General features: G+C 38.3%; 1 protein-coding gene across 2 annotated transcripts in view; it reads left to right on the forward strand.

Moving 5' to 3' along the window:
- Positions 1-21699, forward strand: part of chst10 (carbohydrate sulfotransferase 10) — an 82599-nt gene extending 60900 nt beyond the window's left edge. For both annotated transcript variants that reach the window (XM_026264338.1, XM_026264337.1), the window contains exon 6: positions 20584-21699. In XM_026264338.1, coding sequence (XP_026120123.1) covers positions 20584-21133 — 550 coding nt within the window. In that variant the 3' untranslated portion in view covers positions 21134-21699. The remainder of the gene's footprint in view (positions 1-20583) is intronic.
- The last annotated feature ends 4177 nt before the right edge of the window (positions 21700-25876 follow it).

Genomic DNA, 25876 nt, shown 5'->3' on the forward strand with positions numbered 1-25876 from the left:
TAATTACATTATGTACCTATACTTTCCTATACTTTCCAAACTTTTAAAAAGATTGATTACATTTTCCCTTCTAAAACTATATGGCCTACCAATTCTCCCATATGGCACAATCGAAATCTGCTTTCTGGTGGACAACCATTTGTACAGCCACAAAAAAGGTATTCTAATGCTAAAAGGCATAAATGGAGAGAAATCAATTTTACATTTTCAACTTAAAGGTCCCGTTCTTCGTGATCCCATGTTTTAAACTTTAGTTAGTGTGTAATGTTGTTGTGTAAAATTCTAAAGCTCAAAGTTCAATGCCAAGCGAGTTATTTTATTTAACAGAATTCGCCTACAAAAAAACGACCCGTTTGGACTACATCCCTCTAGTTCCTGCAGTAATGATGTCACTAAAACAGTTTTTTGACTAACCTCTGCCCACATGAATTCACAAAATCTACTCTTTTTGTGCTCAAACAGAGTAGAGGAGTCCAATCATCTTTGTTTGGCCTTCCCAGGGACGCTGTACTTGGATATTAATGGTTACAATTTATGTTTAATTCGGTTCCCAAAAAATTATAAACCACATGTAAAACTATGTGCAGAACATTTTGCTGAGGACAGCTTGCTGAGGACAACTTCCTCAATCTCAATCAGTTGTAACAACGAGTTTTACAGAATAATTAACTCAAATGATATATAGGGAATTTGAATAATTAATCAGGAATATGATAAATTTATATCTCAGGTGACAGTTACATTAAATTTGATTGATTATGAAAAATAGCTCAATTGCTTATACCAATAAATAATCACAGGGCGTTGTAATTTACTCATTAATATGTCAATATTCCATTCTCCATATCAATTGTTGTGATATGCCTTACTGTAAATTATTGCAAATCAAACAGTGGTTTGTCCAGCAAACCAGACTGACCTATCAATTTCCAATAAAGTTATCACTTATTATAATTCAAGGAAAAATATTCTCTGGCCATGAAAACATTATCCTATCCTTATGATAAATTTAGTTTCTAAATTTAAAGCTTGTAGCTAAAGATCAGACATCTCAGTGACTCGTAATGTAAGTGGGGTGGAGTCCAAGCCAATCGTCAGTATATGGGTTTTTAATAAATCAACTAGTAATACATCAAACTACAAATCACACAGAGTAAATATGCGTACGACAATACAAACAGTAAGCTTTATACAAGACATAACGGAATCCAAATAAAAGAGAGAGAGAGCGAGAGAGAGAGAGAGAAAATAGAATGAGATCACATAAGGAGCTCAGGTATGGAAATCATAGTCAGTAACTTTTGGAAGCCAACAACGATCAGATCATAGCAACAATTTAAAGCAGCATTTAAATCTCCATAGAAAACTGATACTTGCATGGCCCAGTGTGCGTGGGGTGAGATCGGCGTCGAGTGTGTGAGCTTTGCGCGCTGTTCCTTTTGAAAACAGCGTGCGTGGTCCTGGAGGCCGCGCACAGGAGCACAGCGTGTCCGAGGACCAAGAACGAGAAGAGGAGAGGAAGAGAGGGCGGATCCAATGAATGTCCGCGATCTGCAGCGGAGGGAAAAGTTCCTTTGTCTCTGTGGAGACAACCCCCTGATGATTTAGGGCTTCTCCGAGTTCATCGGGGAGTTCTAGCAAGTTTGTAATTCCAGATTAAAATACATTTTTCATTACTTTGCTCTAGATAAATGGGTCGGTCACAACATGACGATTCGAAGAACACCAAACAGTACATATATATAACAGATAGAAACACGAAGGTATCTTTAAATGCAGAATTACACACATTTAAAGATAACACAACATAACACACGCTAATAAATTGCAGATAGTCCCAATTTATATGGGAAACATCTAATGTACCAAAAAGAAATACGTAATACATTTAGAAAACATAAAAACAAAAAGGTAAGTTTAGAATGCATAAGGAAAGAAAACCAGTGATTTGGCTTCTCTCCTGTCCTGTTGTCCAGGGTGGTCATAAAGTTTTACGACCTGCAGGGGTGGGGGTTGAAGAAACATGGCTCTCTTTGAGAGAGTTAAAGTGAGGAGAGACATTTCCTAAAGTATAAGCTAGCAACTTATACTCTCACATAACAAGGATTAACCATTTTATGCAATCCATAAACATATTTAAAATACATATTATTAATAAAATTATGAAAGTAAGGAACTTCTAAGAAAGGTTTCCTTCGTCTTCAGGAATTTGGTTGGGGGTTTTCATTTCTCCTTTGAGGCTTGCACGGGTATCGTAAATTTATTTAAGTCCAGCCAGGCTGGTGCCAGGCCAGGCAATTAGTGCAAAATGGGTTTCATTTTTTTATGCCTGAATTTAACCTATGAATCGATGATCTGCATATCCGTTACACCTTCCCCCTTTACGTCAGATGAAGTCCCTGTGTGGACATCATTGGACGGCAATCATCAGGATGGGCAGATGACAGGTGAATCGTGATGGTCATGTAGCAGGTGGGTCATGATGGCAGGTGGTTCCTGAAGCTGAGGATTCAGCTTGATGAGGTTCGGTGTTGTCTTTGACTTGGCGTCCCTTTTCCGGGGATTCCATCGGAGACCTCCAGCCACAGTTGTCGTGAGTTTGGCTGTAGAGGTTTGCATCTCGTTGAGTATCCTGTATAGGATGAAGGTCACGCCAAGAGTCAGGGCGGGACCAGTGACGGTGGAGATGCACTGTGCAGTGTCGGCAGCAGTCCAGGCTCGGACCGCAGATGACGGGTTCAGAACGGGCTCTCGAGGCTGTGCTTGGAGGGCTGTGTCGACAGGAGTAATATCAATGTTTTGGGTGGTACCTTTCAGTACTTGGTCAAGCAGGTTGGCACGGGTGGCAGTGTCATGCTGGTCGTAGGTCAGCGTAGCTGAGCGCACAGGAGTGTTGACGAGCCATCTGTTACCCGCAATCTCTGCTTGCGTTTCTGTGACTTGTGTACGAGGCTTGGCTTCGGCAGGGCAGCGCGTATCGCTGACCCAGGGTTGCAGCTCGCAGATTCCTTGTGTCTGAGGAGGGGTTTGCTAAGGCAGAGATAATGAATGTCTTTGGACCAAGCACACATGTGCATGTTTGGGGCCAGGTACAGCTGTGTGTCGCTGTCGTGGTAGGCCACCGCATTTGGAATGTGTGTTTTGGTGTGGGTGTTGCTTTTCCACATCCTGACACTGACAATGTCTTTAGGTCTGTAGACTTGGCTTGACTCGCTGATAGGTTGGTTCAGGAGCACGTTCACTTCTCTCTGTTTGGGGTTGACGTGCTGTAGGAAGGCGCTATCCAGAGAGTTGGCCAGGTGTATTTGTCGCAGGTCAGCTGGCATGGTGATGGCGTAAGACAGCACAGTTAACACAAGGCTTAAGGCTTTATTTCAAAATTCATAATAGCTTGGCGAATTTAAACGAAAACAGCCACGTGAACATAAACTGTTGAGAAATAAATCGAAAATAGGTATTGATGCTGGATTGATTGCTTTCAGTATGTTGTCCACACGATGGCGCCACAGGATAAATACTAAATACTTCAAGCTATATTCAGAGACAAATCAGTTCATACAAGTGAATACATAAATATCCTATTTTCAAGTAAATTATGAGTCCTTCTGTGAGTACTATGATATGCACAACGTGAAAATAGAGTCAAACTGAATGGTATTTAGGAGATTATAGTTTTTGCATTATTACTATATTGGGCCTTATTAAAGTTTATTAAAAAAATATAATGAATATTTATAAATGTTTTATTTCTGCACATAAATAAATTTGAAATATTACATGAGTTTGAATGAGTTTAAATTGATTAGAAATAGTTCATAGAAGCAAAGTTTGATTGAGTCTAATGGGATTTGGAGCTTGGCTCATCTGAACATCCTGACAATTAAAGTCTATGGGATTTTTATGATTTTATGAAGTCCAATTAGTTAGAAAAGATATAGCACACCTCATCTGTTCAAAGACTTGAACATCATCTCCTAGATATCATTAAATTTGAACATATTTTAATAGTATTGCCAATATTTTTATCAAGTTATCACACATTACTGAAAAAGTGAAGAAGGGACACTATGATAATTATCTATTTTCATGTTGTGCATATAATAGTACTCACTGTGCTTGGACCTCTTATGATCACCTTGATTTAAACCGCATTGTTTCAGTTATCTTGTGTGTCGTTGCCCACAAAGCAACAGTGACAGGACTGTGAAATACATACACGAGAAAAATAGGCATGACTTATTTCACATCCAGCTAGACAACCCTGTCGTAGCTGTTATCATAGCCCAGGCTTTTTATTAAAAAAGAAAACAGCAAGGGACCATGGAAAAAGACTGTTGCAGGTGTATTTTTTTATGACATTATTGTATTTTTTTTTTTTTTTTTTTTGCAGCGGGGCAACTCAAGAATGTTGGGCACACAAGTACTGTGGCTCTTTTGCTCCATGGCCAAGATGGCCAAGCCAACATCAAAGTTAGTTCACTAACTTTTAATTCTAGTTATTATTATTATTCTTCTGATCCAAATTTTAAACACTATCTCCTCCTAGAACTAGAACCACCAAACTCGGGTCAGACCTTCAGACTGGTCTGACTCGGGTTGCTATATCTCTTCTAACTGATCCGGCTTATGGTTTTCGTAAACCAGACTACCAAAACCACCTTAAATCCCATAGACTTTCATTGAGGGGGTACAAACTTTTGAAAAATAAGGCTTATAATATATTTAAGCTGTCTACTACCATAGCAAACCTTAAAAACTCTCTACTGAGTATACAGCTAAAACCAGCCTAAGCTGATCAGTTGTTTTGGCTAGTCTCCCAAACTGGTTTTTAAGTGGTTTTGACCAATCTCACGCTGGTCTTAGCTGGGTTTTAGCTGGTTTTTACTGAATCCAATGTTTTTAGCTGGTTTTGGCCAGATTCGCATAGAAACATGCTAACAACATGCTAGTTACTCACTAATCAGACTAGAAACATGCCTGTAACATGGTTTTAAAGTGGTTTCGGCCACTGTCACGCTGGCCTTAGCTGGTTTTAGGTGGTTTAGTATAGAAAAATGAAAACATTATGCTAGTAACTTGCTAATCAGTCTAGAAACATACTTCTAACATGGTTTAAAGTGGTTTTGGCCACTGTCAAGCTGGCTTTAGCTGGTCTTAGCTGGTTTTAGCTGGTTTTCTTTACTGAATCAACTGGTTTTAGCTAGATTATCATAGAAACATGTTAACAACATGTTAGTAACTTGATAATCATGTCAGAAACATGCTTTTAACATGGTTTTAAAGTAGTTTTGGCCACTGTCACGCTGGTCTTAGCTGGTTTCTAACTGAATCTACTGGTTTTACCTGGATTAGCATAGAAACATGTTAGTCACTTGCTAATCATGCTAATGACATGCTAGTCACTTGCTAGTCATGCTAGCCACATGCTAGTCGCATTTTAATCATGCTAGCAACATGCTAGTTGTATACTTATCATCCTAAAACATGCTAGAGACATACTAGCAACATGCTAATCATGCTACAAACATGATAACGACATGCTAGTCACTTGCTAATCATGTTAACAAAATGCTAGTGTAGCAGAAATGAGTCGAACCAGACAAATCAAAGAGTCTATCAGAGCTGTGTGCATTGAAACGAGAGCCGAACTCCTCAGGAAGTCATAAATCAGTTCTAGTGCCACAAGAACCAAGCAAGATAACCAACCAACTAACTTGTTCACACAACAGCTTTCAACATTAACACCAATAGAACAATTATTGACAATTTTAATTCGAAGAAGAGATTGTCAAATTTATTGTTCGTGAATGAAATGCAATGCTGGACATCACATGTAAACCCAGGAGATCAAGTTAAATACTTGCATTGACTTCCCCCATCCAGCAGAACCAGACTGAAATTCCTAAGGGGGAAGGGCTTTAAACCTTTGTCTTCACAGAAAAGTCCCTTTGCCAGAGAATGGCAAATAAACTGCTTTTTATACATTATATATGGACCAGAATGAACTCAAAAAGACTTCTAAATGAATCGTTCCATTGCTTAACTCCATATTCATTTATGTGTAACCCACACATTTGACTATCATGTATAATCGCTTATTGTGTATGTCTTTTGATAACTATAGGATACTGTCACGGGAGGAGCACAAGACAGACACAGTGGGCGTGGCGTCAGGCCTCGGAGAGGCTTTTATTAACAGAAATCATAAAATAACACAGGGAATAAAAGTGGCCAAAGGGGGAAAGTGTCCAAAATAACAGGGAATCTGGTGTCCTCGTCGTGCTGCGGGGTTTGTGTAGGTCGGGCAGTGTTCATCGAGGAAGGGTCCAGGCAAGGGGCGGAGTCCGGCGGCCGCATGCGCTCCCCTCCTAGGTCCGGGGCGCGAGGGGCGGCGGCTTCTCCTAGCGGCCGCGTCTCTCTCGTTGGCCGCGGCGCTGGTAGGGGATGGACGGCCCGGCATCCTGGCCCGTCGGCCGTGTAAACGGGTGCGGTTCTCCTCCGGATCGCGGGTCCGGCAGCTCACGCCTTGGTGGCGCGGGAGTCCCTCAACGCACCCTTCCTGGACCCACGAGGACACCAGTGTGCATGCACGGGGAAGAGACCGGTCTCCTGAGGAGAGGCGCGTTGGGCTTTTAAACAGCGGCGGTAATGAGGCTCCACTTCCTTCAGGTGTGCCCCATCACACGCCGCCAGCCCTGACTCGTCCAGCGCCCCTCCTCTCACACACCCACTCCAGTCGGGAGCCTGGTGAAGGGCGGCGATTTAGGACGGGGTGCCGGTGATAATCAGGGAGGAGGCAGCTGACTCGTCACAATACATAGTTATGTCTAGTATTGATATAATCAAATTTTCTTGCTTGATATTGTCCTGACAATCATTTATTTGTAAAATATATCATAATTTTGTTATAGGAATCATGTCCAAAATTAGATCCTGCGAGGCAGGAACCACATGCTTGGTAAGATAAACAAATGATTTATGATCCCCTGAGCCAAGACCATATCTGATTGGTCAAGGCAACATTTGAGGGGTGGCCCACAAGGAAGTTTAAATACTTTGGACCCCATGAAATTTTGCTTTTAGTTCTAGCATTGCTTGTGCTATCAGTCATGCCTTGCTTTTAGTCCCTAGCTGCTGCTATTAGCCATGTCGGCTTTTAGTTCTAGCCTTGCTTGTGCTATCAGTCATGCCTGCTCTTAGCTTGTAGCTTTGCTACCTAGCTTTAGCTTGTAGCATCTAGCCATGCGGTTAGTCATCATTGTTCTTTGAGCGCGGTTCCAGCGTGCCTGCCTGCTGCTACTATGCCACAATGAGAAGGAACACAACCTAGTCTCGTCAAACTTTATTTCTTTTCTTTTCTGTTTGAGAGTTTCGTGTTCTGAGTTAAGTTTTGTAACGTCGACCTCGTCTGCGCGTTTGAACTCCAACCAGCCACACAACTCCAGCTTCAGCCAACGCCCAAGCACGGGCTCCCCAAGACGTCACTTCAGCCACTACTGAACTTCCAGCCAATCAGCGACACCGGGATACCCCTTTCAACGGGAGTCCCTTTCACAGCAAACGAAGGCAACGTATTCCCAGATATTTGTTGTGCTGGATCATCTAATATAATTTTAACCCCATTGAGGAACTCAATGCGAGTGCTAATTACGTGATTGATGGTTGTTCATGTTTATGCAATTTAACGTATTGCTGTAAACTTGGGATTCCATATTTCCATTCTCTTAAACTCATCTTTCCCTAACTTTCAACCTTCCTGCAACTTGTGTGAATGTGTGTGTGCGTGCGTTTATGTGTTAGATTAGGTTATATGTCTTAGATTTATCTAATAAAGCCTTATTCATATTGAAAAGAGAAGTATCTTGTGTTTTGTGCTTACAAGTTAATGTCTTAAACTGCCGATCTTGTTACTGTGCTAATTGATAGTGTTTCACTATAGTTTGGATATTAGTATCCAGCGCAGATTTGATGTTAAACGGCTAGTTCACTGAATCGCAGGGCATCTCCGTGACCAGCCGTGAAACAGTGATTCTGTTCAAATTCCCTTTAAAATCTTAAATGATTCCCTTTGAGCTAAATTGACCTGTTTCCCTTACATGAATGGTGGAGGATGCGGGCAGTTTAATCTAAATTGTGAGCATAAACCAAGTTATTTAATCTTTGATTTTGCTAAAGGAATGAAAGATGACAAGCTTGCGAGACCGGAGTATGTGTGTGTGTTTGTGTGACGCGTGACGTAAGCAGCGCGCGCCCTCCCGCTTGAATGAAAGGAGCTAGAGGAGACTTTAACTCAAGTCCGTCTCTTCAATGTTAACAGCAGTAAGTGAACTTAAAAGTAAACATCTGAGATCGTACAATAAGGTAGAAATTGAGCGTGTTCCTCATTTGTGTAATGCCTTGTTTTATAGCTGATTTGATTTCACTGCGTGTTCCAGTGTCTCAAACGCTATCTCAGTCACTGTTTGCTGAATGGAGCTAAACTGTTAGTGTTTCAAAAGGGATATAAATCGGTGAATAAAGAATAGTTTTGAGCGTGTTCCTCAATCTATTTATCAAAGCCCCCGTATTCACTGCGTGTGTCCGAGAGTAATTTGAATGGGAGTGGGAATTGATCAAGTAAATTTTTACTGTGTACCAACAGCGAACAAAAACTTTTATGTTTGTGTCCAGAAAAACTGGCACGGAGATTCAAATTGCTGAGATTGATATAATAACTACAGCAGGAAGCTGCTATTTGAATTAAGATAAATTTAACTCTATACAAACTGAGAGTTTAAGTGCCACATCGCAAAACCAACTGAAAGGCGGTGTTGTTATTTGTACAGTGTTGAAATGAGCCGACATTTCATGTAACATGCTTAACTGTATTTGCAACAATGCAACGATTCATGTGCTAATCCACTAGAATGTGTTTTGGTTGCCATAGTGACGACCGTGACCCGGAAGCCTTAACGTACTTCCGGAGCAACTCTGAACAAACTCCGCGGTGTCGCTAAGCTAACGAAACCATTGCATTTACATTGAAGTCCATACTAAAGCCACTAGACTCAAAGGTTAGCCGTTAGCATTACCATCCAGTGGTAGAATAATGTGTGTTTGGGCAACGCTGAAGTGATTTAACCATTTTAAACATCTTAACTAACACTTGTTAGTCCCTTTCTTTTTATCGCTCTCTTTTCTCACTAGACCACTTATTTTCATTTTACTAGAAAGGGAAATACTGACTCACAATTATTAATTGTCAAATTGAAATTTAATTGAAACATTAAATTTATTTTGAATCATTTAAAATTTCCCTCTCAGATCATTTCATATGATCTTTTATTTCTAGTATTCTCTTTTGGGTCTAATTATTTTAGGAATGAATAAGCCTTGAACTTTGGAAGTTAAGTAAATTTATTCTTCCTAATTTATTTATTACCCATCTGAATATATGCTATTCAGACCTTTATTTATTTGAATGCGTTTTACCCCTCTTCCTGTTTTGGTTATACACTTAACCACTATTGTTTTACGTATTGATTTCCTCTTTTTAATTTCATTTTTGCATATTTTGCCCATTTATTAATTTTTTTAATTTTCCTATTTCTTACCATTTCTTTTGTGTATCCTAGCCTGGGAACGACAAACCTGAGCCCCTAAAAGGAGACATTGTTATCCCTCACTACGAGTTCAAATAAATTAGAAAGACAACTCTCTTTCACTTAAAGTTTATTTTGTTTGATTAGTTGTGCAGCAACTAACACAACGCTCTCCTTGTAGTTGAGATAACCGCTACTGAGACTTACCATCTCCATCCTCTCTCTCCTTTACTTTCCTCTTCTCTTTTTACATTTGTAGGACATGTAAGAACCATCAATCAATTCTAAGTAAATACACAATCGTGCCAAAGACGACGAATCATCCTTATGAATTTGATTGTAATCATCCTCTCATTTGTTCTTCCTAACCTCCCTACAGTTGAAAACGCAATCCAAGTTTTAGCATCTCATCCGTTTTTGATAACCTTTAATTGGAAAAAATAATTTTCCTCATTTGAAAAACAGAAATTTTGCTTGTCATTTGAATTTGTTTTTCACCTCTGTCTCTCTTTTCCTCTTCCTCATTAGAGTGACAAAGTCTTTGCATCTCTAGTCTACTTAGACACCCTGAGACCAACACAGTCATCACCACATTTCACTAGTGGTTCACAATCACTGATACAACACTTAGTTGTCCCACCACACATAGGCTTTTACTCCACACAGATCTGTGTCAGTCTCTCTTCTCCCCAGCGTGCCAACATGCCGCAGACTGCAGACCCCATTTCCCATGGGGAAGATGTGAACATTTGGCTGAGAGGCATAACAGACAGCCTCACTCCAAAGACATTTGAACTGTTATTATTTTTAATAATAATCCTAATCCTGAGAAGATTCCTGACACAAGATTCAAGCCAGAACAACAACCACGAGGAGCTAGTCAAGATCACGAGCTCACTAAGCTATGCCTTCACAACCCAGCTGAAACTGAGCGACAAGCACATCACCCACCTTCAAGAGGAGCTGACACGTGCTCAACGTCGCATAGACAAGCTGGAAGTGAAAGTTCAAAATCAACTCAAAGCACCCAGCGAGAGGGAGCAGGATACAACAGAACAAGTTATGAAGCTCCTAGCAGCCCTGGCAGCAGCTCAGCTCGACCAGCAACATGCAACGGCTGCTCAGAAAGACCTGGTAAACAGACTCCAGTATGCCGAACAGCTACTGGAGAAAGCCAAGATAGACATCAGAAGCAAGAATTCTGAAATCAGTGCTTTGAAAGACCACCTTGAAAGGTACAGAACTGAAATGGACAATCTGACCCAACAACTAGATGATACCAACGATGCGCTCTACATGGTCAGAAAAGAACTCCAAAATGCTTACAAGCACAAACTAGAGCCAAGAAAAGAGAAACATCTCTTAGCCTCATCACTGCTGAGCAGAGCAGAGTCCCACGTCCAAGAACTGGCATATGACGAAAGGAGCGAAGGGCCACAACCCAAAACCTCACCTGCCTTCGCCACACAACCCTTTCCTGCCAACGACAGAAAACCTCCCGTCCAAGGCCTTGGAGCTGCCCATGGGATGACAATCAAAGACCTCAACAAGCTGTCTAAAAACATCAGCAGGTTCAACCCGAACTCCACAGAGAGCCCCGACATCCAAGCTTACCTGCGAGATATTGAATTTCACCTGGAAGTGAGACCTTATGTGACTGAGAGAGACTGGTTATACCTCCTTAGAGCCACGTCCAGTCCCGAGGTACGAAACTTTCTAGATCGACAGCCCAGTCAAACCAAGTCAAACTACCAGCGACTTCGTGAGGTCCTGATTAAAGAGTTTACAGACCCAGAGTCTGAACATGGACTGTTAACTGCCTTGGAAACCAAACAAGGTCGTCAAGAGACTCCACAAGCTTATTACAACCGACTCCGACAAGCCTACTTTGGTGCACACAACAGCCCTGACCTTGAAGAGGATGTGAACTTCAAAAGCCTTTTCCTAAGAAATCTGCACCCTGGAGTCAGTCACCATCTAGGTGTCATGGCCTGTCCGAACTCCATGACCATCCAACAGTTGCGTGACCTAACACAGAAGGCCTATAACAAGCAGAAGTTGGCCTCAAAGAAAGGTAACAAAACATCCACACTCTTGAATTCTGTCAACAAAGACTCAAGCCTTGCACTGGACGACACCCAGTGGCATCACAACACCAGAGTCTTCCATCAAGAGCACAGAGAACGTGACGCCCATATCCACGACCGCTTTCAGCCCAACTGCTGGAAAAATCCATGGGACCAGCCACGCTTCTCAAGAAACCAAAAGGATAAGAACATCTGGAAACCTAACCAGATATCCAAAGGTAATCAGCTGACTCATCCAAGAGCAACTCGTGTGGGTAAGCGACAACAAAACCCACCTCAGCACTCAGCTAAGACATGCACAGTGCTGAGTATGCACAAGAACATGACCGCTTACCATTTGAAGACACGGAACAAGTCATGGAACAACTAAGAGAGTTCCTTCAAGACAATTTACATGCAGGTGACCACAAATTTGAGTCATGCTCGCTGTGACCAGCGACAGAACGGAAGGCCGGTGATCACCTGGTGCACCACATCAGAGATGACAAGCACCTGTTCAACAACAACCCAGAACGAACAAGTCTTTCACGGCCAACTGTTGATGAAAAATCTGAGGTACTAAAGGACATCACCTCAGTCACTAACAAACTGTCAAATTAACTCCAAGTACCACATTCCCTGTCTGTGCAACAGCAACCACCAGAGCACAGAAGGTCAGAAAGTCTGCTACAGCCAGAAGGCATCACAAGAAAAATGCAACATAGAAGACAAGTTTTGCAACTCAGCTTCACACAGCCATGCCAAACTGCCTCCGACTGTCTGCCAAAGAACTTCCTGCCTTGCTGGACTGACCCTCATTAGACCATGGACACGCCCTCATCCAAGCCAAGGATGCAGAGAGCCAGTCTTCAGTGACATGCTAGGAAAAGGGGGAGACAACACAGACTTGAACAGATCTGACCACACATGCACTACACCAGTAACACACAACATTACCTACACCCAGAGGTAAACACATCTACTGATAACACAGTCAACAAACATATTCTTCAATTTAACGTATTGCTGTAAACTTGGGATTCCATATTTCCATTCTCTTAAACTCATCTTTCCCTAACTTTCAACCTTCCTGCAACTTGTGTGAATGTGTGTGTGCGTGCGTTTATGTGTTAGATTAGGTTATATGTCTTAGATTTATCTAATAAAGCCTTATTCATATTGAAAAGAGAAGTATCTTGTGTTTTGTGCTTACAAGTTAATGTCTTAAACTGCCGATCTTGTTACTGTGCTAATTGATAGTGTTTCACTATAGTTTGGATATTAGTATCCAGCGCAGATTTGATGTTAAACGGCTAGTTCACTGAATCGCAGGGCGTCTCCGTGACCAGCCGTGAAACAGTGATTCTGTTCAAATTCCCTTTAAAATCTTAAATGATTCCCTTTGAGCTAAATTGACCTGTTTCCCTTACACTAGCAACATGGAAATCATGCTAGAGACTTGCTAGCCACATGCTAATCATGCTAGAAACATGCTAGCAACATGCTTACCATGTTAGCAAAATGCTAATCATGCTACAAACATGCTAGCGACATGCTAGCAACATGCTAATCATGCTACAAAAATGCTAGCAACATGCTAATCATGCTAGAAACAAGCTAACAACATGCTAGAGACATGCTAGCCACATGCTAATCATGCTAGAAACATGCTAGCAATATGCTAATCATGCTAGAAACATACTAGCAACATGCTAATCATGTTAGCAAAATGTTAGCGACATGATAACAACATACTAATCATGCTACAAAAATGCTAGCAACATGCTAGCAAAATGCTAATCATACTAGAAACATGTTAGCAAAATGCTAATAATGCTACAAACATGCTAGCGACATTCTTGCAACATGTTAATCATGCTACAAACATGCTAGCGACATGCTAGCAACATGCTAATCATGCTACAAACATGCTAGCAACATGCTAATCATGTTAGCAAAATGCTAGCGACATTCTAGCAAAATGCTAATCATACTAGAAACATGTTAGCAAAATGCTAATAATGCTACAAACATGCTAGCGACATGCTTGCAACATGCTAATCTTGCTACAAACATGTTAGCAACATGTTAATCATGCTAGAAACATGCTAGCAACATGCTAATCATGCTAACAACATGCTAATCATGCTACAAAAATGCTAGCAACATGCTAGATACAATGCTAATCATACTAGAAACATGTTAGCAAAATGCTAATAATGCTAGCGACATGCTAGCAACATGGTAATCATGCTACAAACATGCTAGTCACATGCTAATCATGCTAGAAAAATGCTAGCAAAATGCTAATAATGCTAGAAAAATGCTAGCAACATGTTAATCATGCTAGTAAAATGCTAGCGACATGCTAACAACATGCTAATCATGTTAACAAAATACTACCGACATGTTAACAACATGCTAATCATGCTACAAAAATGGTAGCAACATGCTAGCCACATGCTAATCATGCTAGAAACATGCTAGTAACATGCTAATCATGCTGGCAAAATGCTAGTGATATGCTAGCCACATGCTAATAATGCTAGAAACATACTAGCCACATGCTAATCATGTTAGAAACATGCTAGCAACATGCTAGTCGCATGCTAATCATGCTAGAAACATGCTAGCATTATGCTAATCCTACTAAAATCATGGTAGCAACAAGCTATTCACATACTAGAAACATGCTAGCAACATGCTAGTCACATGCTAGAAACATGCTAACAACATGCTAATCATGCTAAAATCATGCTAGCAACATGCTAATAATGCTAAAATCATGCTAGCAACATGCTAGAAACATGTTAGCAACTTTGTTAATCATGCTAACGACATGGTAGTCACTTGCTTATAATGCTAGTAATATGTTAATCACTTTCTTTTTTAAACTTCCTAATCTTTTCAAACTTTTAAATCTTTTTAAACTTTTTAAGCTTTTCAAACTTTCTAAATTTTTCTAACTTTCTGGCCAGGCTTTTTCAAGCCAACTTAAAGTTTGAAAACAAACTTTACTATCTAGTTCTTATTTAACCTTGTATTTGATAGTTTTATATATAGCTATTATTTAACCTTTACTTCGCCTGTTTAATTTAATTTAATTATGTCCAGTTTAGTTCTTTGCAGTCCCGAGTTCTGTGTTTTTTGTCTCTGTAGCACCTTGGTCCTGGAGAAACACTTTCTTGTTTTTACTGTATACTAACTGTATAGAGCTGGAATGACAATACAGCTACTCTAACCCTGACTCTGACAACCATCGGCAAAAGACCAGGAACCAGACAAGTCTTTTGCACCTGTTTTGCAGACTGGAATTAAACCACACTGTGCTGGTGTCAACTGGCCAGAGAACTGGCCCCCTAACTGAGCCTTGTTTCTACCAAGGTTTCTTCTCCATTCCGGTCACGGATGGAGTTTTGGTTCCTTCCTACTGTCACCATTGGCTTGTTGGGGTTGCTTGACTGGTTGCACAGACACTATTGGAAGAGAGCTGAACAGGATAATGACATCACTGAATTCAAAAATGAACTGACATTAGCTGAAGAAATTACTGTTATTATCTTCTTGCATTGTTGATAAACTGTTTTCCTTTTTAACATGGTAAAATTGCTTTGACACAACCAGTATTGTATAAAGAGCTATACAATTTTTTTTTTTTTTTTTTGACTTGACAAGACTTCACAGATTCCCCTTTTGGTGAGTTTCTATTAACAGGACGTCAAAAGACATACATAAAAGTCATACATAGCAATGGGGTTAGCCCTTCCTCCTAACTGAGATGAAAGTTTTCTTAAAGAAGCTCTCTGAAAGGATTCTTAGAATCTTTAAGAATATAGGCCAAGATTGTAGAGGAAACATTCACTCCACATGTACGGGAATGTCTGCGGTTTTAAACAGAAATCACTCTGCAAAAGGCGATTATGATCTGGGGAGTCTGCAGTAGTTTTTGCTAAAGCTATAGAACACACTGAAACTTCAGTTAAAGTGGTGAATACTGGCTCACGTGAAGGTGCAAAACAGCTGTGGTGACAGAGATCTTATCCACACAAGTCCATCCATAGATTGCTTTTTACATCTAGATCTAGCTGCTTTCCACAAAGCTCCTTGGACACGTAGACATGAGCATTGCCCGATGGTCTGCACGCTTCTTCTTGTGCTTTAATTACAACATGAAATACAAGCCTGGGTGAGACAATGTGACAGCTGTTTGTTTTTCCAGACTTCTGCTTCCAACCACTGATTACAGCCGAGAGCAAGAGCCTGGTGGCACTAGAGCTTAAGTCTACGTGTGATGACTGTCCTATTCTTCATCAGGTTAAGACTTGCATTGCAAAGTGGCGGCCTCATAGTGTGAAAAGCTCACCTATTGCTGTTTGTCAGCATCTTTGGAATGAGCTGTCTGTACAAGATGGGTACGTAATCCTGGGCACACATTGAGTGATCGTTCCAGAAGCATTGCAATCCAAGTTCATCCAGTTGGCGCATGCCACCCATCAAGGGATGGTGCGTACAAAGCAGAGGCTGATTGACTTGTATTGATGGACTATCAAGTGGAAAATTGCATCAAATCCTGTTCTACCTGCCTCCAGCATGATAAAACTACTAATACTCATGTAGCTCCACACCATCCTGCGCCTACTCCAACATCCACTTGGGTAAAGCTGGCTTTTGATGTAGTTGGGCCCTTGAATAATGCTCTTCAAGGATGTTGCTTTGCTATGACACTGATTACAACACTAAATGGCCCGATATTGCAATCACACCTGATGTTACTTCTATGACTCTTGTGTAGTTCTTCTTGTGAAGTGTTCAAAGACTGCTAGAATTGAAGGTAAAGAGTGGAAAGCTTTTGTGAGTTTCTACATGCTAACAGAGCAACTCCACATGTATTTGCATGGCAAAATAATTTGAAATAAATCATCCAACATTCACAAAGCAAAGTCATCCTGTGTCACTGCATCTGATACAGCTTCTCTAGCAGAAGACTCTTTCAAGCTTCTTGAAGCACCTTCCCAGACACCTTAAATGTCATTATCTCTTTTTTGTACCTCACATCCTTTGTTGAGTGTGTCAGGCCCCAGTTTGGTCTAAGGACTGCAGGTGCTTCTCGATAAATTAGAATGTCATGGAAATGTTCAAACTTGTTCTTAAATAAATTCAGTGCACACAGACTGAAGTAGTTTAAGTCTTTGGTTCTCTTAAAGGGGGGGTGAAATGCTATTTCATGCATACTGAGTTTTTTACACTGTTAAAGAGAGGGACTCATTTTGCTTTAATTACTGCCCTCAAAAAAAGGTGATCAGTTTGTGGCACTGCTGAGGTGGTGTGGAAGCCCAGGTTTCTTTGTCAGTGACCTTCAGCTCATCTGCATTGATTTATTTCTTGTTTATCATTTTCCTCTTGACAGTAGACCATAGATTCTCTCAAGCAGGTGAATTTGCTGGCCAGTCAAGAACACCAACACCATGGTCATTTAACCAACTTTTGGTGCTTTTGGCAGTGTGGGCAGTTGCCAAATCCTGCTGGAAAATAAAATCAGCATCTTCAAAAAGTTGGTCAGCAGAAGGAAACATGAAGTGCTCCAAGATTTCTTGGTAAACAGGTGCAGTGACTTTGGTTTTTAAAGAACACAATGGACCAACACCAGCAATTGACATTGCACAGCAAATCATCACAGAATGTGGAAACTAGCCAAGGTAAGATGGCTCAGGAGTGGCTTAACAAGAGGAATACGACAACTGTAGCAACAATTCCATGACACGTCTGTGTGTGGTGGCTCTTGATGCCTTGACACCAGCCTTAGTCCATTCCTTTTGAAGTCAACTCAAACTCTTGAGTCGATTTTGCTGATAATCCTCATAAGACTGCAGTTCTCTCAGTTGGTTGTGCATCTTTTTCATCCACACTTTTTCCTTCCACTCAACCTTCTGTTAACATGCTTGGATACAGCACTCTGTGAACAGCCAGCTTCTTTGGCAATGGGTGTTTGTGGCTTACCCTGCTTGTGAAGGCTGTCAATGATTGTCTTTTGGACAACTGTCAGATCAGCAGTCTTCTCCATGATTGTGTAAGCCTAGTGAACCAAACTGAGAGACCATTTTGAAAGCTCAGGAAACCTTTACAGGTATTTTGGCATGTCACCATATTTTAATTTGTTGAGATTGAGATTCTGATTTATTGAGTACATGTATAGTAAATTAACATACTTTCCAGAAGGCCAACAGTTCACTAAAATTGAATTTTTTTATTGGTCTTATGAAGTATTCTAATTTGTTGAGATAGTGAATTGGTGGGTATTGTAAAATGTAAGCACACAATTAACCCTTTAAAACCGCACGTATCATATTTGATACACGAGTTTCTAAGACATATATTGAATCAGTGAGAGCAATACTTTCTTTGAAAACCTGTTGTATCTATTTTGATACGTGTATTCTGCCATCTTGTGGAATTTCACTCTACTGCAGGCAGTAGAGGGGTGATTTTTTAGCTTTTCAAAATGGCAGCTGCGATTGGATCAAGCCAGACGCTTTCGGCAGGAAAATAAAGGCTAATTTCAAGTTGTTAAGGTAAAAAATGATATTGGATTGCGCCTGATATAATTAATTTAACACTTTCTGAATTGAAATAATGCATAATTACTTAATAATTTAATCATTAAATTACAAGTAAATCGTGTTGGAAATTGTGTATCAAATTTGATACATCAGGTATTAATGGTGCTTTATGTCTAAACAGTAATGTCAAATTGTAGTAATGTTATCTACTTTATGACTACCACAGTGCAAACACACACAATATTGGGATGATTCAATTAATGGCAATTCATGACTGAAATGTCATATTAAAATATATATTGTGTTAAAAATGCACATATTAAATTTGAAACTGCAGGTATAAGGTTCTTTATCCCTGAATAGTCGTGTCAAATATTTTTTTAATGTAATCTACAATATGCCTACCACAATGTCATCTTACAATACATTTAGGTTATTTTTACAGTAACAATTCCTCTAAAATTATAATCAATATGCTGGAATCATCAATTTTTATGTGTATTTTTAGATGCCAAAAAGATTAGAGGAAGAAGAAAGAGAAAAAAAAGCATCTTCAAAATGTAATCAACATAATAATGGATGGCAATTCAAGTGACCTAGAGCAGTTAGAGGAAGAGGAGGAGAAGGAGGAGGAGAATGATGAGGAATGGATTCCTCAGGCCATGCATGATGATGGAAGTTCAGACAGCAGTGATGAAGAAGATTATCAATTCGAAAGTGTAGTCCAGAGCAGCATAGAAGTTGAGGTCCCAACAACACAGGACAGATTCAAATGGCAGTCGGTGAAGGATAATGCAAAAAAGAAAGAATACAGATGGAGATAAAAACAATTTCAACCTCCATCTGTCGATTTCATTGCATCTGATGAGGAAGGGACAGAAGACAGGTGTAACTGGACTCCATACATGTATTTCAAACAGTTTGTCACTGATGAAATGCTACAGGAAACGGCAGAACAAACAAATATGTACAGCGTACAAAAAGAGGGCAAGTCAGTAAACACAACTGCCAAAGAGATAGAGAAAGTTGCAAGCATTGAACCAACAATCATTTCTCACATGTGTACTGTAAGAAGTGTAAGGTGCATCTTTGCCTGAACAAAGACAGAAACTGCTTTCGTGACTACCACAAAGTGAAATAAAAGGACTGGAAAAAAGATCTATGTAAAAAAAAAAAGAGAGAAAAACTGCCTAAAATGTTCTATATTTTCAAATTGTTAAAGGCATAATAGATTTTTTTTGTATCTAAAATCTACACTGTTGTAAGCAAAACGTTCCCTAAAAGCCTGATGTATCAAATGTGATACAAAAAATATATCATAAACAATATGAGTTGGCAAAAATTTTTGGGGGGGATTTTGATTCAAGGATTAATAAACATCTAATTTCCAAAAATATATAATTTTCTGCCATTTTTTTAATGTGTCAGGCTTTAAAGGGTTAAAAGAACCAAAAGACTTAAACCACTTCAGTCTGTGTGCACTGAATTTATTTAATACATGAGTTTCATTGAGTTGAGTTACTGAAATAAATAACCTTTCCACGACATTATCATTTATTGAGAAGCACCTGTATGTAAAGGGGCATACTTTGTAACTTAATAGGGGATGGAGATACAAGGTGTTGGAAAAAATTATTATAGTCTAATAAAGGTGTTTCAGACATGTTATTTTATATATATATATATATATATATATATATATATATATATATATATATATATACATAATACACTCATGGTTGTTGTTTTTCTGGTGTTCTGTGATTCATTTCATATAATCCAATTTTTCTTTCTTCCACAAAAAAGGTGGGATGTAGTAATGAAAAGAGTTGTTAGCCTTAAGTTAATTGCTGTGAAAAATACAACACGAGTGCATTGGGGGTTATGGGAAGTGCTCCTGTCTGGTGTTCTGTGTTTCATTTCATTTAACTTATAATCCAATTTTTCTTTCTTCCACAAAAAAGGTGGGATGTAGTAATGAAAAGAGTTGTTAGCCTTAAGTTAATTGCTGTGAAAAATACAACACGAGTGCATTGGGGATTATGGGAAGTGCTCCTGTTTCCAGTTCCTTAAGGGATTTGAATCATAGAAATGTGATAGTGTGTCTGCCTTTAAAACAACACTAGGAAGATGGACCTTGTTTCTAAAGGTTTATCAATGCATTTCTCACTTTGTGGGTGAGTGTCCTGAACACACATGATGGAAAAAGAATGTACTGTCATGCATAAATTCATTTGTATGTTAACAGCTACAAATATCTTTAATTTACTTATTACTAAACAAGTATGAAGTAGGTCTGTGAAAATTACATCAATTTGAAATGTTTAAAATAATAGTTTATACTTTTATCCTGACTTTGTGTTTTTGTTTGGTTCACAGGTTAAATTCCTATTTCAAGTTCTTTATTGTGAGAGACCCATTTGAGCGTCTCATATCTGCTTTCAAGGACAAGTTTGTGAAGAACCCAAGATTTGAACCTTGGTACAAACATGACATTGCCCCAGCCATCATTCGTAAATATCGCAAGAGTCACCATGATGATAGTGGAAAAGTGGGTCTTCAGTTTGAAGACTTTGTACGGTACTTGGGTGACAAGTCAGGCCGACAGCACTTGGATAGGCAGTTTGGTGACCACATTATTCACTGGATGACATATGCTGAACTGTGTGCTCCTTGTGATATCCCCTACAATGTTGTGGGACACCATGAGACTCTGGAGCATGATGCTCCTTATATTCTAAAAGCTGCTGGTATTTCTGACCTGGTGTCATACCCAAATATCCCACCAGGGATAACCCGCTACAACCACACCAAAGTGGAACGCTATTTTACTGGAATCAGCCAACGAGATGTTCGTCGACTCTACGCTCGCTACCAGGGAGACTTCAGCCTGTTTGATTACCAGAGACCTGCCTTCCTAGTGGGCTGACATTGAGATTTCCTGACTCCATTATATATATATATATATATATATATATATATATATATATATATATAGAGAGAGAGAGAGAGAGAGAGAGAGAGAGAGAGAGAGAGAGAGAGAGATAGATAGATAGATAGATAGATAGATAGATAGATAGATAGATAGATGTGTTGTTCTTTTGCACTGATCTGAGACTTAATTAGTTACTATACACATAATAGTATGTTTGAAGACATTCATGTGTGGATTTGGGTTGGTCCGGAATCTGCACTAGAGAGTAAATTTTAAGATGAATTACTAAGATCAAACAGTGCATAATTAAAGTTTATATTTTATTTTATTTTTATTTGGTAATATCTGTATTTACCATACAATAATTAAGTGCCATAATATTATTTTGAAAAGTTTTATAAAAAAGTTTATTTAAGACAGTGAATTAGGTAAAACTGTAAACCAGTTTACTATGGATTCATTTTCTAAAATACTGTCTTCTCTATCCTTTCTACTTAAGGGATTGTAGTACTCAAGGATCCTAAAAGACAATTTAATAAATCTTACAGTTTTGATCTTAACAATGTTAATTTTCATTATTCATCATTTCATTCTGGTACTATATAATAAATCATCCCTCTTATATGCTCTTCATTATGTATCTATATTTATATTTTTCAAAGCTACCTTTATATGTCTGTATGTAACTAAATTAGTACCAAAACATATCTAAATATCCAAAAAGGTTTGGGATATGATTTAGGATATGGAGCTCTTAGAAAAAAGTTCTTTTTTTTTTTTCTTTCAGCCCATCAAATAGGTTCAGCATTAAATTTACAGGTTCTATTGTGGTAAAAAAAGATTCAAATGTGATGCTATCTGGGAGAACCTGTACGATGTCATATCTTGTAGGGCTAGGTAAAAAAAAATTTAATAAATTTTTATTTTATTTTTTTTTATGACGTCAATTCACATGCTCGCTGTGCTTTCAGTATCTGTCATCTCACTATGATGATATGAATACGCAAATTTCATCCCCAGCTGCTCTGAGAGTCACTTCATTAGCATTTTATTGTTTAATTTGACAAAACTACCATCATATCACATAGACAGCTGCTGCAAGTTCCTTACAGCAACCTATCAAAATAAAGGTTTATTTTAACAAGAAGAAACTGTCAAAAATATATTACTATTTAGCACTCTGGGGCCCTTCTTTTAATGATGTAGCAAGTACATTGGATGTTATTGGAAGTGTTCCCAGTTCCGGTTGACCAAATTAATGCAGCCTAAAAATTATTTAATGGATTTGAATATTAGAAATGTTTTAGTGTCTTATGTGTAATTCAAGTTAAAGAGATTGGTTTTTAATCTAGATTTAAACTGACTTTAAACTGAGTGTACTCTGCCTCCCGAACAATGTTAGAAAGGTTATTCCAGAGTTTGTGCACTAAATAGGAAAAGGATCTGCCGCCCGCAGTTTATTTTATAAAATTTTTCCAGCGATTTTTATCATATTTCACTGCTGTTTCTATACATGCTGTTTTTATGTCCCGGTGACCGGTGAAAGTGCAGTTCTGATTCTCAGCCCATTCATTTAGATAGGAGCTGGTCTTGTTATTCTGAAATAGCTGCCCGGAGGCGTTGCCAAGATGGCAGGCCGAGTGGCACGACTTGCCTGAAAGGACTTTGACTATAATGTAACAAGATATCATTCGAATACTGCGGTGCTAAATTCAGGGATTTATAAGTAACAAGCAACTACTACTAATATATATTAATAAATCTTAATTTTTAAAGGAATTATCAAATTTGTTTTCTTTTTAATTTTAACAGTAAATCTCTGTTATGCAGCACTTTGCTTGCCAAAAAATAAGTTTTTTTCACTTTATTAGGATACATTAAATTGTTTTATGCCTTCATCTGTTTACCAGAAAAAAATAAGAACATTTTATATGGTCTATATTATTGTTTAAAAAATAAAATAAAGGTTTAAAATACAGGCTTGTGGCTCTTAAGTTCTTTTTATAACTTCACCATTTGTAAACTGATGTTTTCTGATCTTATTTTAGAAATATCAGTAACATTTGTATTAAAACTATATTCACTGAATGTAATAAAAAAAAAAATCAAGAATCGATTCAAATCAAATCGAGAACTTGTGAATCGAATTGGCACATCTGAATCGATACCCAGTACTAAAATCTTGTCTATAATCTCTGAAAATATATTGGCAAAATTCACTTGTTTAGTACAGAAAAATTGCGATTTATTGAAGCAAGAAGAAAAGACTGTCTTTCTATCATGTTAAGAACATGCTGCTGAGGTGCTTTCTCTTAACACACAAAAACATAACATATATAATAAATGTGTATCAATGCACATTTCCCACCAGTCCTGTGAGAAGAATGGCATATAAGCTTATATTAGTTATTGCACAAAAACTGCTCTCTGGCTTGCTTAGTTCGGGACACTTCATTTACAGCGATATTGTTGACTTGATTGCAAATGATTGCACAGATACTATTTAAACTGAACTGAGCTGGATGATGACATCACTGAATTCAATGATGAACTTTCAACTGTCATTTTGCATTATTGATACACTGTTTGCCTAATTAATGTTGTTCAGTTGTTTGACATAATTCATAATTAAATACCATAATTTTGAAAAAAAAATTTGTTTGTTTGTTTAAAGCGCTATATAAATAAAGATGATATCCAGAGAGTAAAAAAGGGCTCAGAAAATCACTCTGGATCCCTCACATCCAAGTTATCCCCTTTTTGAACTTTTGCCATCTGGCCGGCACTTCAGAGCTGCAAATACCAGGACAGCCAGGAACAAGAACAGTTTCTTCCCCCAGGCAATGTACCTCATGAACAGTTAAATGTTCTCCAATTATGCAATACAAATGTGCAATAACCGATATAATTATTTGTTACCACCATCTTAGTATATTCTTGCATTTCACTCTAGTGTATTTAATATTATCTATAACACAACTGTTCATACAATGTATTTTTTTTGTTTGTTTGTTTGATTTTGTTTTTTTTTCAATATTTGTCTATTTATATTTACATATATGTATTATTATTATTATTATTATTATTATTATCATTATTGGTCTGTGTATTGTTGTCTCTGTGTACTGGAAGATTATGTCACTAAAACAAATTAGTTTAATGCGCAAGCATACTTGATAATAAAGGTTTCTGATTCTGATTCTGAAATCAGAAAAACAAGTGGAGTGTTAATGCTCACATCTAAAAGCTAGTGTTTCAGCACAGTCTAAGCAAGATGCACTTTAAGCTGCTGTTACAGCTGAATTCAATTCAAGTTTATTTGTATAGTGCTTTTTACAATACAAATAATTATAAAGCAACTTTACCGAAAATTAAGTTTCTACAATATTTAGTAGTAAATTTATATGACAGGATTTAGTTAGTTAGGTACACAGGAGCTAAACCATTTAGGGCCTGGTAGCACTTTATTTTACAGTCCTGTTCCTCATGTACATACTATGTACTTATTACAGTAATTACAATAACTGTAATAACTAGGCACCATGTAGTTACCTTGTATTACCAGAACTTTCTTAGGTAAATACACTGTAAGTACACTATAAGTACATGTTATACAATAATGTTGAAATAGTGCTTCTGTTCAAATGAAGTGAAATCTAGCCCAAATCTGATCAAAAGCTGCTCTCTCAATCAAGGAAAGCTGCTTCATTCAATGTTTAGTGCAAAACTTGCTAAACTGAAAGATGCTTATGTCTTATGAAATAAAATGTTTTCTGAAATGCAGTGAGACAGTTTTTAATGTGTTAGAAGTTATATACACAAAAACTTATGTTAGAGCTTCAATGCTCAGGTTGGTCAGTTTTCAGGTTTCTGAGACCAATAATGTTGAAATAGTGCTTCTGTTCAAATGAAGTGAAATCTAGCCCAAATCTGATCAAAAGCTGCTCTCTCAATTACAGAAAGCTGCTTCTTTCAATGTTTAGTGCAAAACTTGCCAAACTGAAAGATGCTTATGTCTTATGAAACAAAATGTTTTCACAAATGCAGTGTGAAACAGTTTTTGCAACGTGATCTAATGAGAATACGTGTGTATTTTTACGTTAATTTTGGTTCTACCACACGTACATTTACTTACGTTTTCATGCACATAAAAACTTACAATTCTGACGTACCATTTATAGCAGTAAAACGTACAAATAGTTACGTGTTAGTAGCGAAAAAAAAACGTAAATAATCTAACGTAAAGTGTGAATGTATATGAATTCCCATGTATTAATATTAAAATTGTGGCTTTAATGATTTAAATCTGTTGTAATTAATTGTTATATCAATACATGTTTTTTATTGAAAGCAGTTTACTCATCTACTTAATAGGAAATGACATTTCTGTGCAATACAACCATAGATACACAAAAGCACAGCATAAAATTACGAATCACGTCCATTTTATTTGTTTGCTGTACTCCATATCTTTAGAATTCCGATGTTTGCAAGGAACATATCCAAATTCAGCCCTTTATCAATCGATCTTCATCTTCATTCTCAGCAACAGCGAAAGCCCGCTCTGGTTATGATTCGAATTTGAAAATAGTGCCAGTGCTCCACGACTTGGTTTAAGGCACTGATATCGAACGCTAATTGGTTCTCACCTAATTCGTCACAGATTGCGACATGTCGTCTTTTGAAACATTTGAAATCAGTACTGGTACTGCGCCAGTGCGCCTTCACGGAGAGAAG

This window comes from Carassius auratus, unplaced genomic scaffold (assembly GCF_003368295.1).
Source record: "Carassius auratus strain Wakin unplaced genomic scaffold, ASM336829v1 scaf_tig00216899, whole genome shotgun sequence".
In the NCBI taxonomy this organism is placed as follows: Eukaryota; Metazoa; Chordata; class Actinopteri; order Cypriniformes; family Cyprinidae; genus Carassius; species Carassius auratus.